General features: G+C 61.6%; 1 protein-coding gene across 1 annotated transcript in view; it reads left to right on the plus strand.

Moving 5' to 3' along the window:
- Positions 1-13,391, plus strand: part of LAMC3 (laminin subunit gamma 3) — a gene marked incomplete at its 5' end in the record, with an annotated part of 68,692 nt that overhangs the window by 15,162 nt on the left and 40,139 nt on the right. Inside the window, 2 exons of the mRNA XM_034663743.1 lie at positions 2,797-2,927; positions 5,942-6,108. Of these exons, the coding sequence (XP_034519634.1) occupies positions 2,797-2,927; positions 5,942-6,108 (298 nt within the window). The remainder of the gene's footprint in view (positions 1-2,796; positions 2,928-5,941; positions 6,109-13,391) is intronic.

Here is a 13,391-nt window from a genome sequence, read left to right on the forward strand (position 1 = left end):
CCTGTGCCGAGAAAGTCTGCCTTTCCTTCTCTCGACAGGCTCAGAACATTCCCTTTGCTGGTCAGAGATAAACAGGGCGCGAGGGATAGAATTCCTGTTTATCTCTAATAGGAACACTTAGGCCCAGGAAGAATTATGTCCCTGCTCGGGCTGCCCAGCACAGGAGCACATGGAATCAGGTGGTTTGGGGTCCCCAAGACCACCCTGAGGTTCAGTGATTGTCTTGAAGGACTCACAGAACTCAAGACAGCTGTGAAAATCCCAGCGACAAGAGGTGCCCGGAGCCGGGTCCAGGAAGGACCAGGTGTGGGGCTTCCCATTGTCCTCTCCCAGTAGAGTCGTGGGGACGGCATTTATTTTTCCCACCAACCATGTAACGGTATGGAGGGTACTGTCAACCAGGGAGGCTTGCCTCTGCCTAGGAGTCGGTCACATAGACGGCCGATTGCCTGCATTGCTGACCTTAACCTTCAGCTCCCGCAGAGGGCAAGCTGATCCTATGTGGCCCAAGGCACCCGTATAAACCAGTTGTTAGCATAGACTGTCTGGAGTGGCCCAAGACCACGGGTGAGCAAAGACACTCTTATCAAACAGGGCACTCCAAGGACTTAGAAGTGACCTCCCAGGAGCGGGGACAAAGGCCAGGCCTCTCTCTGGGCAAGGCTAATCCTTTAAGGTACAGGGTCACATTTCCAGATGCCCAGGTCCTCTTTGTCTCATTAAAAATGTTCGCACGTCATCACCACCTGTTTAAAATGACAATTTCTTCTCCATGGGGCTCCAAGCTCTGTAGATTACCAGTTATTAGCCAAGGGCATCAGAAGACAAGCAGAGGGCTGGGCCCCCTGTTCCTGTGTCTGAGCCATCACCCCGGGGCAGAGGCTCAGGCTGAGACCCTTCCATGACTTGTTGTTTCCTATGTGCTGGGCGTTGTCCCGACAGAGAAGCAACCTCTTCAGAAATGCTCCCCCCACCCAGCCCCCTGCTCCCAGGTGGAACCCAAGGTCAGAAAAGGACGACGAAAGACAAACCCACCTTGCCCTTCTGTCCTTCCTTCTGGGCACATCTGGGACGGTGCTTCCTCTGAGGACTTGGAGCATTTTGCGTGGGAAGTAATGAAGGGTGTGTCCGCGTGCTGTGGGGTCTTGGGTCCCTCTGTTCCCCGTGAGGGGCCAGGGACCCTGGGGAGAAGGCCGGCTTGCCAAGGCAGAATCGGGCCACCAGACCCGAGTGGCCACCTGAGCATCTCCCCTGCGGGGTGCTGGCTGGAGCAGAAGCTCCCCGCCCCCTGCCTCGTAATGCCACATCCTGGACCCCAGGGTCTGGCCGAAATCTACCCGAGAGCCCACTCGTGGTTTTGGCTAGGGCCATTGTAAGCTGCAAAAGCCCATTGTACCCCTGGGGCTCCGGGCTGCCCTGAGATGACCTTTAAGGCATCAGGAAGAGTCCCATAGGATGCGGGCTGAGGGAACAAATTCCCCTCTCTCTCCCAGCCCACAACCCCACGCATGCTGGGCTCCCCCGTCCCAGGCACTACCTTTCTGCTCCAGGGACCCGGCAGCATCAGCACGGCCTGGGCATTTGCTAGAAATGCAGAGCCTCAGGCCCCGCCCCTGACCTCTGCCTCAGAGGCTGTGTTTTAACCAGATCCCTGAAGGCACAGTGACATTTGCGAGGCATTTTGCTTTGCGGAGTGACGGACACTTTCAAACTCCGCCCGGTGCTAAGGCTCCCACTTAAGTTTTTCTGGTGCCGGACCCTCCCTCCCCAGCAGAAACCTCCTTGAGCAGAGGCCCCGGGCCCCAGGCAGTGGGCTGGCGAGCTGCTGAGCTCAGAGGGAGCCACAGAGACCCGCTGGCTTACGTTTCATGCTGGGGCCCGAAGACAGACTTTGCCAGAAGTTCGTTTCTGCCCTGATGCGCCTGATTGCTAAACCAGGAGCTCCTGGGCTGAGTTAAAACGCTGATTAAAATTCAGCTGGAGCTGCCTCTGTGTACCTCTGATTATAACAGCAGGCGGATGAAAATGTCAGCCTTCACGTGGGCTCTCCCCTCCCTCCCCGCTGCGCTCTTCCAGGGGGAGGTGTCATTCAGCGATCAGCAAGTATTTACTTAGCGCCTGCTACGTGCCAGGCAGAGCCTGGGGGCTGGGCATGCCGTGAGAACAAGGGGCCCCAAATCCCTACCCTTGTAGGGACAGGTGTCACCTGGGGCAGGGGACTGGCTGTGGGAGCCTAAGTGTATGAGAAGCCTGGAAACTAGGACCTGCCCCGCATCAGGCCCAGCTGAGCGGGGGAGAAGGGCACTGGGACACGTCCTCCCTCCGCTAATCTCTAGGATGCGGGCGCAGAAGCCGCTGGGAGAAGTTAAGTGACCTGCGTGACAAGTGATAGGTTGGGCTGCTTCGGGCCTGCGTCCCAGCACCTCGGCCACTTAATGAGCGTGACCCTACCCCACGCCCCACTGCTGCCATTGGCCATCCTCCTCCAAACACCCTTGTGGGGTTAGCGCAATTCCTTGTCCCATTTTACAGATGGGGAAGGGGACCCTCCGCGACGTTGAGTAACTCCCCAAAGTTGCACAGCCTGTCAGCGGCCTGGCCCCCAGACGGGCGTGATCCCAAAGCACAGGATTCTTATTTCTGCACCGTTTTTGGGGTTTGTCTAAGCAAGGCTTGTCCCTGGGGCCCAGGAGACCCCCAGGGCAGCCGGCTGGACCTTCAAGCAGAGCAGGGTGAGAGCAAATACTCAGGAGCCTGCTGATGCCTTCCCTCCTCTCTCCTCGCCCCCCACCCCAGGAGTGGGTCACCAGCACCGAGCTCCTCATCTCCCTGGACCGGCTCAACACGTTTGGGGACGACATCTTCAGGGACCCCAAGGTGCTGCAGTCCTACTACTACGCCGTGTCCGACCTCTCTGTGGGTGGCAGGTAGGTGGGAGGCAGGACGGCGGGGCTGGGGACCCCAGGACCCTGGGCGGTGGGCAGAAAGAAGGCGGACGCCATGTGGGGGTCACCCGGTGGCTGCTGTGGCGGGTGAAGGAGCCACTTCAGATGCCTCGGGGTCGGGGGGACAGGATCCTGGTCCCCTGGGCCCGGCGTTCAAGGTCTTCATGGCCCAGCCCCATCCCAGCTCCTGCATTTCCTGCATCAGCTGCTTCCACCATCGTGCGCGGGACCAGTGAGACCTTCATGCCTCTGATCCCTCGCACCTGGGGGTCCCTGCCCCTTTGCTTTTGTCCTCCCTCCCTTCCTGCATTCCTTCCTTCCTTCTTTCTTCACCTCCTTCTTTCCATCTTCCCTTCCTTCCTTCCTCATCCTTCCTCCCTTCCCTTCTGTTCCTTTCCCTTCCCTCCTTCCTCCTCCTTTTTCTTTCCAAGGCAAGCTGGTTAGGGATGACGCGGGCCGGTGTAGGGCTTGAAGCTTACAAAGCTTTACTCCTGTCAGCACTCCTGGTTTTACAAACCACGAAGCCCATCCACCCCATTCCTGCCTCAATCTCCTGCTAACCTTGGGCATGGTCAGGCTTCATGGGGACCCAAACGTTAAAGACTCTGAGGCACCTCCGTGCAGACGAACAGCTCAGGCCACTCCAGAGCCCTACGGCCGGCCGACTACTTGGAAGGGGCCCCAAGTGAGCAGGGGCTGCGGTTTTGGCCCTCTCTCTCCTGTGGGAAGTGCTAGGCTCTGCCGTCTGGACCCCTGGTGCTGGCTGCACGGGCCGCTGTGGTTTGGCTGAACATCTCTGCTCTCTGGGAAGCCGGGGCTGCCCTAAGGGCAAAGGCCTTGTCTTCCTCAACATCCCCGGCCTGTCTCCTGCGTGGCCGCCGGTACTGGGCACACGTGGCAGGCTGTGGAACCAGGGCAGGCACACACGGTGTCATCAGCAGGAACGCTTGGGGGCTTCCTTCTTGGAAAAGAAAGAGGAAGACAGAGGTGTTCCCGCCCCAACCTCAAGGGGGTGGCAGACAGTAATCAGATTACTCTCCAAGGACCATGTCCGTGCACCCCAGAGTAATGAGGATGGGGGCCAGGGCAGGGTACTCCGGCGGTCAGGGATACTGCTCTGCAGACGGGAACCCAGCCAAGGTGGGAGGAGGCCAGCATCCAGGGCAGAAGGGCCTGCATGTGCCGCGTCCAGAGACAAGGCTGGAAGATGGACCGAGTTCATTCATGTCCCACAGGCAGTGGGGAGCCGTGGAAGGATTTGGCCAGGGTGGTCACAGGGTTTGAAAAGGTCCCAACCCCCTGACATCACATGCGGAAGGATGAAAGGAGCGAGAAGACAGAGAACGTTAGGAAAGTGGCCGTGGAAGCGGGTGGTAGGGCGGAGAGAAGCTTGTGGGTCTGCAGGCTCTCTGGGATGGGAAATCAGCTTGCTGTGGGGGTGATGGTCTGTGTGGGTGGGAAGCAAGGAGCTTCTGGAATGCGGGGACACTTGGGTGGCGTTCAGAGAGGTGGAAAAGTGCAGAAAGGGAACGCAGGGCCCAGCTGCCTGCACTCGCAGTGTCTGCCCCCTCCGGGCCACGCTGGGGCTGGGAGTGAAGGGGAGGTGGGGTGTCTAAGAGGGCCCCTCTGCCCCTCTTCCCCTGCCACTCCCACACTTGATTCGGGTCAAACCACCGGGAGGAGGCGCTCTCCATGGATGGTGGGCTGGTGGCGAACTCCAGCGCCTGCTGTCAGGGGGTTTCGGGCCAGAGAACACCTGGGCCCCAGCTGTCAGAGCCAGACCACCCTCGGGCCTGCAGCTGGCTGGGGGGCAGGTGGGCCGGCACCCTGAGTCCCACAATGGCCTAGAAGAATTTCATTCTTTCCCTGGGGGTCAGAGGGCTTCATGGAGGAGGGTGGTGTTTGCAGACCTCCTCGGGGACATGGGTGGTCCCTTGTCCCAAGACCAGGGATCACCATCTCTCAAGACTGCTTGGTGTCCACCTCACCCCCGCCAGAAATGCTAGGGCATTCCCTGCCTACCCGGGGCTCCCATGGAGGAAGCAATGCCCTGTGCCCCCCCCAAGCCCTGTGTCCCCAAAGTAGAGAAGACACTGGGGGTGCTGGCAGCGGTCAGCAGTTTCCTAACACCCACTGAGTGAGGAGCATGGAACGTAGCTTACGGGAGCCACCGCGTGTCCGGGAGCGCGGGGTCTGCGTGGAGTAGAGCAGGCTGCAGATTCTAGCCCGGCCACTCGGCACCTGTCCTTCGTGGCCTGAGCCTGTTTCCTCATCTGTGAAATGGGGGCGGCGTGGTCCCTCCCACTGCAGCAGGGACGCTCCCACAAGAAGGTATAAGCTTGGTTCGGGGCAGCACAGAGGAAGGCTGGAAGCTGGGCGTCGTGGTGGCCCCCTGGGCTCACTTGTGTCTGCCCAGTTCTGCCAGTCGCCTGTCCCTGTGGACAGCTGGATGCAGTGGGACACGGGCCCCAGGGGCTGTCCCAGAGACACAGACTCACCGCAGACTTGAGATGAGTTGGGGGCCGTCCTCGGTAAGGAGCGACCTCTTTCTCACCCCCAGAGACGCGAAGGAGGACTGCGTGAGGCAGGTCGCTGGCTGCCCCCTTCCTCCACCCCGCCTGGGGGCTGCCCTGCCTTCCACCCGGAGACTGGGATGACTTCTTTCTGGGTCCCTCTCAGCTAGGACTCCTTCAGCAGCAGCCTCGCAAACGTTGCCATTCCTAACGGCTGGCCTGGGGCAGCCTGTGTGTGCCTCAGTTCCCCCATCCGTGGAATGGGAAGGATAGCGGGCTCGTGAAGACCCTGGGTTTGTCTGCGGCCAGAGCTCAGAAGAGCGCAGCGTGGCCAGCTCTCCGTTACCATTGCCCCCCGGGCTCAAAGTAGGGCTTCCCTGCAGCTCCGTCACTGAGCGTCCGGATCAGGGGCTACCTGGGGATGAGCCCCTCCTCTGACGGTGCCTTCCCCAGTTTCTGACCCCGATCTCCGTGTTCCCCCAGGTGCAAGTGCAACGGGCACGCCAGTGAGTGTGGTCCCGACGCGGCGGGCCGGCTGGTCTGCCGGTGCCAGCACAACACCACGGGCACCGACTGCGAGCGCTGCCTGCCCTTCTTCCAGGACCGCCCGTGGGCCCGGGGCACGGCTGAGGCCGCCAACGAGTGTGTGCGTGAGTGTCCCGGGACTCTGGGCACCAGAGGCCGGAGGCCATGGCTCTGGCGGGGGAGCAGACTCCCTGAGACCTGGCAGCAGGGGCTGCTCCTGACGCTAAGCCCCCCTGTAGCTGCAGGGATGAGGAGGGACGGGGAGAGAGCGGGAGGGGGCCTGTGTTCCTCCGTCTTGCCCCTACAGAGCACAAAGCCCTCCCCCAGACCAAATCCCCAGTTGAGCGGCTGTGGGCAGGAGGGCTGGGAAGGCCCCCCCACTGTTCTTTGTTTCAATGGCTCCAACTGCAGCTGCTAATGAAAGCCAGAACAGAAGGCACCAGGTCCTGGGGGTGCTGACCTGCCCACCCAGCCTCTCCCACGGCCCCCCAGACAGCCTTTGATGTCCCGGTCCCCATGTGATGTGGCTTTGACCACAGAACCTCAGAGCCAGGCTGGAGAGGATGGGGCCGGCATACCTTCCCCAGTGACGTGGGGCTGCACACGGTGGGGTTGGGACTGTCCGTCACCATCAGTCCCAGCCCCCACCCCAGCTTCCCAGGGCTCCGAGCTCTGCCCTGCCCCCCTGATAGTCACCTGAACTGCTTTGGGCTCCCCGTGTGTAGCTGGCCATCACCGGGCCCTGGGTCCTGGCTGCTGGCAGCCAGAGCTGGGGCGGGGAGGGGGACAGCCTGTTCTGTGAACAGCGTACTGCTGTCTGCGGGAGCTTCCCAGGGCCACCGTGGTCCTCATGGGGTTCTGTTGCCCTCACTGGCCTGCCTCCATCAGGAAGTCCTCCCTGGGGCCAAGGAGGCGGTGCTGGCTGACTCACCCATTCTGAGCCTGAGGCTGTCTCCATGATGAGGATGCAAAAAGCCAGACCACTTCTCCTGTCATGTCCTTGCCCAGTGGTCACATCTCTGTCCTCTCCACCATCAGCCGGGAAGCCGGGGCTTTGTGCCTGACCGCTTGCCACCCTCCAGCGCAGACAGCCCTGAGCTCGGCCTCACCCATGTCCCTCCAGCCCACCTGACTGTATCCTTCTGTGTAGTCTGTGCCTTGGTCCCAGCCCCATCGCCCCTTCTCCAGGCCTGACTCTCCCCCTGCCCTGCTCGCCAGCCTCCAGCCCGGCTCCACCCGCGGCCTGAGGCCCTTGTAAAGTGCGAGCACGATTACACCCAGCCCCTGGCGGACTCTCCCAAAGCCGGCCTTGCTCCAAGGTGAAGTCCACTGACCATGGCTGTCTGGCCTCCCTGGATCAGGCTCTGCTGACCTCTTGACCCCATAGCTGCTCCCACACCCCTCCCTGTCCCGTCAGGAGGCCCATCAGGTGACCTGCCAGCTGCCCAGCACTGGGTAGATCTCTGGCTGTCCACGGCTTATGCTGTGGCCCTCACCTCCTGCCTGGGACTCCCCCCGCCCTGAGGACAGCCCGTAGGGTCCCTCCTTCAGCTCCCAGAGCCTCCCTGCAGCCCTCTGCCTATAGGACATTCACTTGCTTGCGGCATCTGGCCCCTGTCAAACAGCAGGCAGCCCTGTTCGTGCTGCTCTCTGGCCCCCCCATGCTGGGCTCACCATGGGAGTTGAGACTGCCAGCGATCCTTAGTACATCCTCCTTGTTTAATGACTTAATGAGTGAAGGGGGTGCCCTATGTTTCCATGCATCGGAATAACCTCATGGTCACTAGGAGCCAGGTCTACGCAATTCTTAGGGCTGAGAGGATCCACGGGACAGCTAGGAGTGAGCCACACGGCCACTCCAGAAGGTGGCCAGCCGTGATCCGTGCCTGCAGACGGTGCGTCTGGCTCACCTGGGAGGGTCCTGGGTCTTGGTGCCCCTTTTGCTCTTGAGAGTCCTGTTTGGGAAGATCAGTCGACTGGTCTCTATGTCCTTGATCAAGCTGGGCCTGCACTCATCCTGGACCTTCCTGGAGCTGCCTGCTCCTTCATCACCAGGAGGCTGATGGGCCCAGCCTCCCCCACTGCTGGGCGCCGGCCACTCACATGCCGCCCCCTGCCTCCTGCCCACAGCCTGCAACTGCAGTGGCCACTCGGAGGAGTGCGCCTTCGACCGGGAGCTCTTCCGCAGCACGGGCCACGGCGGGCGCTGCCTCCGCTGCCGGGACCACACGGCCGGGCCACACTGCGAGCGCTGCCAGGAGGACTTCTATCGNTCTGAGGACTTGGAGCATTTTGCGTGGGAAGTAATGAAGGGTGTGTCCGCGTGCTGTGGGGTCTTGGGTCCCTCTGTTCCCCGTGAGGGGCCAGGGACCCTGGGGAGAAGGCCGGCTTGCCAAGGCAGAATCGGGCCACCAGACCCGAGTGGCCACCTGAGCATCTCCCCTGCGGGGTGCTGGCTGGAGCAGAAGCTCCCCGCCCCCTGCCTCGTAATGCCACATCCTGGACCCCAGGGTCTGGCCGAAATCTACCCGAGAGCCCACTCGTGGTTTTGGCTAGGGCCATTGTAAGCTGCAAAAGCCCATTGTACCCTGGGGCTCCGGGCTGCCCTGAGATGACCTTTAAGGCATCAGGAAGAGTCCCATAGGATGCGGGCTGAGGGAACAAATTCCCCTCTCTCTCCCAGCCCACAACCCCACGCATGCTGGGCTCCCCCGTCCCAGGCACTACCTTTCTGCTCCAGGGACCCGGCAGCATCAGCACGGCCTGGGCATTTGCTAGAAATGCAGAGCCTCAGGCCCCGCCCCTGACCTCTGCCTCAGAGGCTGTGTTTTAACCAGATCCCTGAAGGCACAGTGACATTTGCGAGGCATTTTGCTTTGCGGAGTGACGGACACTTTCAAACTCCGCCCGGTGCTAAGGCTCCCACTTAAGTTTTTCTGGTGCCGGACCCTCCCTCCCCAGCAGAAACCTCCTTGAGCAGAGGCCCCGGGCCCCAGGCAGTGGGCTGGCGAGCTGCTGAGCTCAGAGGGAGCCACAGAGACCCGCTGGCTTACGTTTCATGCTGGGGCCCGAAGACAGACTTTGCCAGAAGTTCGTTTCTGCCCTGATGGGCCTGATTGCTAAACCAGGAGCTCCTGGGCTGAGTTAAAACGCTGATTAAAATTCAGCTGGAGCTGCCTCTGTGTACCTCTGATTATAACAGCAGGCGGATGAAAATGTCAGCCTTCACGTGGGCTCTCCCCTCCCTCCCCGCTGCGCTCTTCCAGGGGGAGGTGTCATTCAGCGATCAGCAAGTATTTACTTAGCGCCTGCTACGTGCCAGGCAGAGCCTGGGGGCTGGGCATGCCGTGAGAACAAGGGGCCCCAAATCCCTACCCTTGTAGGGACAGGTGTCACCTGGGGCAGGGGACTGGCTGTGGGAGCCTAAGTGTATGAGAAGCCTGGAAACTAGGACCTGCCCCGCATCAGGCCCAGCTGAGCGGGGGAGAAGGGCACTGGGACACGTCCTCCCTCCGCTAATCTCTAGGATGCGGGCGCAGAAGCCGCTGGGAGAAGTTAAGTGACCTGCGTGACAAGTGATAGGTTGGGCTGCTTCGGGCCTGCGTCCCAGCACCTCGGCCACTTAATGAGCGTGACCCTACCCCACGCCCCACTGCTGCCATTGGCCATCCTCCTCCAAACACCCTTGTGGGGTTAGCGCAATTCCTTGTCCCATTTTACAGATGGGGAAGGGGACCCTCCGCGACGTTGAGTAACTCCCCAAAGTTGCACAGCCTGTCAGCGGCCTGGCCCCCAGACGGGCGTGATCCCAAAGCACAGGATTCTTATTTCTGCACCGTTTTTGGGGTTTGTCTAAGCAAGGCTTGTCCCTGGGGCCCAGGAGACCCCCAGGGCAGCCGGCTGGACCTTCAAGCAGAGCAGGGTGAGAGCAAATACTCAGGAGCCTGCTGATGCCTTCCCTCCTCTCTCCTCGCCCCCCACCCCAGGAGTGGGTCACCAGCACCGAGCTCCTCATCTCCCTGGACCGGCTCAACACGTTTGGGGACGACATCTTCAGGGACCCCAAGGTGCTGCAGTCCTACTACTACGCCGTGTCCGACCTCTCTGTGGGTGGCAGGTAGGTGGGAGGCAGGACGGCGGGGCTGGGGACCCCAGGACCCTGGGCGGTGGGCAGAAAGAAGGCGGACGCCATGTGGGGGTCACCCGGTGGCTGCTGTGGCGGGTGAAGGAGCCACTTCAGATGCCTCGGGGTCGGGGGGACAGGATCCTGGTCCCCTGGGCCCGGCGTTCAAGGTCTTCATGGCCCAGCCCCATCCCAGCTCCTGCATTTCCTGCATCAGCTGCTTCCACCATCGTGCGCGGGACCAGTGAGACCTTCATGCCTCTGATCCCTCGCACCTGGGGGTCCCTGCCCCTTTGCTTTTGTCCTCCCTCCCTTCCTGCATTCCTTCCTTCCTTCTTTCTTCACCTCCTTCTTTCCATCTTCCCTTCCTTCCTTCCTCATCCTTCCTCCCTTCCCTTCTGTTCCTTTCCCTTCCCTCCTTCCTCCTCCTTTTTCTTTCCAAGGCAAGCTGGTTAGGGATGACGCGGGCCGGTGTAGGGCTTGAAGCTTACAAAGCTTTACTCCTGTCAGCACTCCTGGTTTTACAAACCACGAAGCCCATCCACCCCATTCCTGCCTCAATCTCCTGCTAACCTTGGGCATGGTCAGGCTTCATGGGGACCCAAACGTTAAAGACTCTGAGGCACCTCCGTGCAGACGAACAGCTCAGGCCACTCCAGAGCCCTACGGCCGGCCGACTACTTGGAAGGGGCCCCAAGTGAGCAGGGGCTGCGGTTTTGGCCCTCTCTCTCCTGTGGGAAGTGCTAGGCTCTGCCGTCTGGACCCCTGGTGCTGGCTGCACGGGCCGCTGTGGTTTGGCTGAACATCTCTGCTCTCTGGGAAGCCGGGGCTGCCCTAAGGGCAAAGGCCTTGTCTTCCTCAACATCCCCGGCCTGTCTCCTGCGTGGCCGCCGGTACTGGGCACACGTGGCAGGCTGTGGAACCAGGGCAGGCACACACGGTGTCATCAGCAGGAACGCTTGGGGGCTTCCTTCTTGGAAAAGAAAGAGGAAGACAGAGGTGTTCCCGCCCCAACCTCAAGGGGGTGGCAGACAGTAATCAGATTACTCTCCAAGGACCATGTCCGTGCACCCCAGAGTAATGAGGATGGGGGCCAGGGCAGGGTACTCCGGCGGTCAGGGATACTGCTCTGCAGACGGGAACCCAGCCAAGGTGGGAGGAGGCCAGCATCCAGGGCAGAAGGGCCTGCATGTGCCGCGTCCAGAGACAAGGCTGGAAGATGGACCGAGTTCATTCATGTCCCACAGGCAGTGGGGAGCCGTGGAAGGATTTGGCCAGGGTGGTCACAGGGTTTGAAAAGGTCCCAACCCCCTGACATCACATGCGGAAGGATGAAAGGAGCGAGAAGACAGAGAACGTTAGGAAAGTGGCCGTGGAAGCGGGTGGTAGGGCGGAGAGAAGCTTGTGGGTCTGCAGGCTCTCTGGGATGGGAAATCAGCTTGCTGTGGGGGTGATGGCCTGTGTGGGTGGGAAGCAAGGAGCTTCTGGAATGCGGGGACACTTGGGTGGCGTTCAGAGAGGTGGAAAAGTGCAGAAAGGGAACTCAGGGCCCAGCTGCCTGCACTCGCAGTGTCTGCCCCCTCCGGGCCACGCTGGGGCTGGGAGCGAAGGGGAGGTGGGGTGTCTATGAGGGCCCCTCTGCCCCTCTTCCCCTGCCACTCCCACACTTGATTCGGGTCAAACCACTGGGAGGAGGCACTCTCCATGGATGGTGGGCTGGTGGCGAACTCCAGCACCTGCTGTCAGGGGGCTTCGGGCCAGAGAACACCTGGGCCCCAGCTGTCAGAGCCAGACCACCCTCGGGCCTGCAGCTGGCTGGGGGGCAGGTGGGCCGGCACCCTGAGTCCCACAATGGCCTAGAAGAATTTCATTCTTTCCCTGGGGGTCAGAGGGCTTCATGGAGGAGGGTGGTGTTTGCAGACCTCCTCGGGGACATGGGTGGTCCCTTGTCCCAAGACCAGGGATCACCATCTCTCAAGACTGCTTGGTGTCCACCTCACCCCCGCCAGAAATGCTAGGGCATTCCCTGCCTACCCGGGGCTCCCATGGAGGAAGCAATGCCCTGTGCCCCCCCCAAGCCCTGTGTCCCCAAAGTAGAGAAGACACTGGGGGTGCTGGCAGCGGTCAGCAGTTTCCTAACACCCACTGAGTGAGGAGCATGGAACGTAGCTTACGGGAGCCACCGCGTGTCCGGGAGCGCGGGGTCTGCGTGGAGTAGAGCAGGCTGCAGATTCTAGCCCGGCCACTCGGCACCTGTCCTTCGTGGCCTGAGCCTGTTTCCTCATCTGTGAAATGGGGGCGGCGTGGTCCCTCCCACTGCAGCAGGGACGCTCCCACAAGAAGGTATAAGCTTGGTTCGGGGCAGCACAGAGGAAGGCTGGAAGCTGGGCGTCGTGGTGGCCCCCTGGGCTCACTTGTGTCTGCCCAGTTCTGCCAGTCGCCTGTCCCTGTGGACAGCTGGATGCAGTGGGACACGGGCCCCAGGGGCTGTCCCAGAGACACAGACTCACCGCAGACTTGAGATGAGTTGGGGGCCGTCCTCGGTAAGGAGCGACCTCTTTCTCACCCCCAGAGACGCGAAGGAGGACTGCGTGAGGCAGGTCGCTGGCTGCCCCCTTCCTCCACCCCGCCTGGGGGCTGCCCTGCCTTCCACCCGGAGACTGGGATGACTTCTTTCTGGGTCCCTCTCAGCTAGGACTCCTTCAGCAGCAGCCTCGCAAACGTTGCCATTCCTAACGGCTGGCCTGGGGCAGCCTGTGTGTGCCTCAGTTCCCCCATCCATGGAATGGGAAGGATAGCGGGCTCGTGAAGACCCTGGGTTTGTCTGCGGCCAGAGCTCAGAAGAGCGCAGCGTGGCCAGCTCTCCGTTACCATTGCCCCCCGGGCTCAAAGTAGGGCTTCCCTGCAGCTCCGTCACTGAGCGTCCGGATCAGGGGCTACCTGGGGATGAGCCCCTCCTCTGACGGTGCCTTCCCCAGTTTCTGACCCCGATCTCCGTGTTCCCCCAGGTGCAAGTGCAACGGGCACGCCAGTGAGTGTGGTCCCGACGCGGCGGGCCGGCTGGTCTGCCGGTGCCAGCACAACACCACGGGCACCGACTGCGAGCGCTGCCTGCCCTTCTTCCAGGACCGCCCGTGGGCCCGGGGCACGGCTGAGGCCGCCAACGAGTGTGTGCGTGAGTGTCCCGGGACTCTGGGCACCAGAGGCCGGAGGCCATGGCTCTGGCGGGGGAGCAGACTCCCTGAGACCTGGCAGCAGGGGCTGCTCCTGACGCTAAGCCCCCCT

Source organism: Ailuropoda melanoleuca, chromosome 7 (genome assembly GCF_002007445.2).
Source record: "Ailuropoda melanoleuca isolate Jingjing chromosome 7, ASM200744v2, whole genome shotgun sequence".
In the NCBI taxonomy this organism is placed as follows: domain Eukaryota; kingdom Metazoa; phylum Chordata; class Mammalia; order Carnivora; family Ursidae; genus Ailuropoda; species Ailuropoda melanoleuca.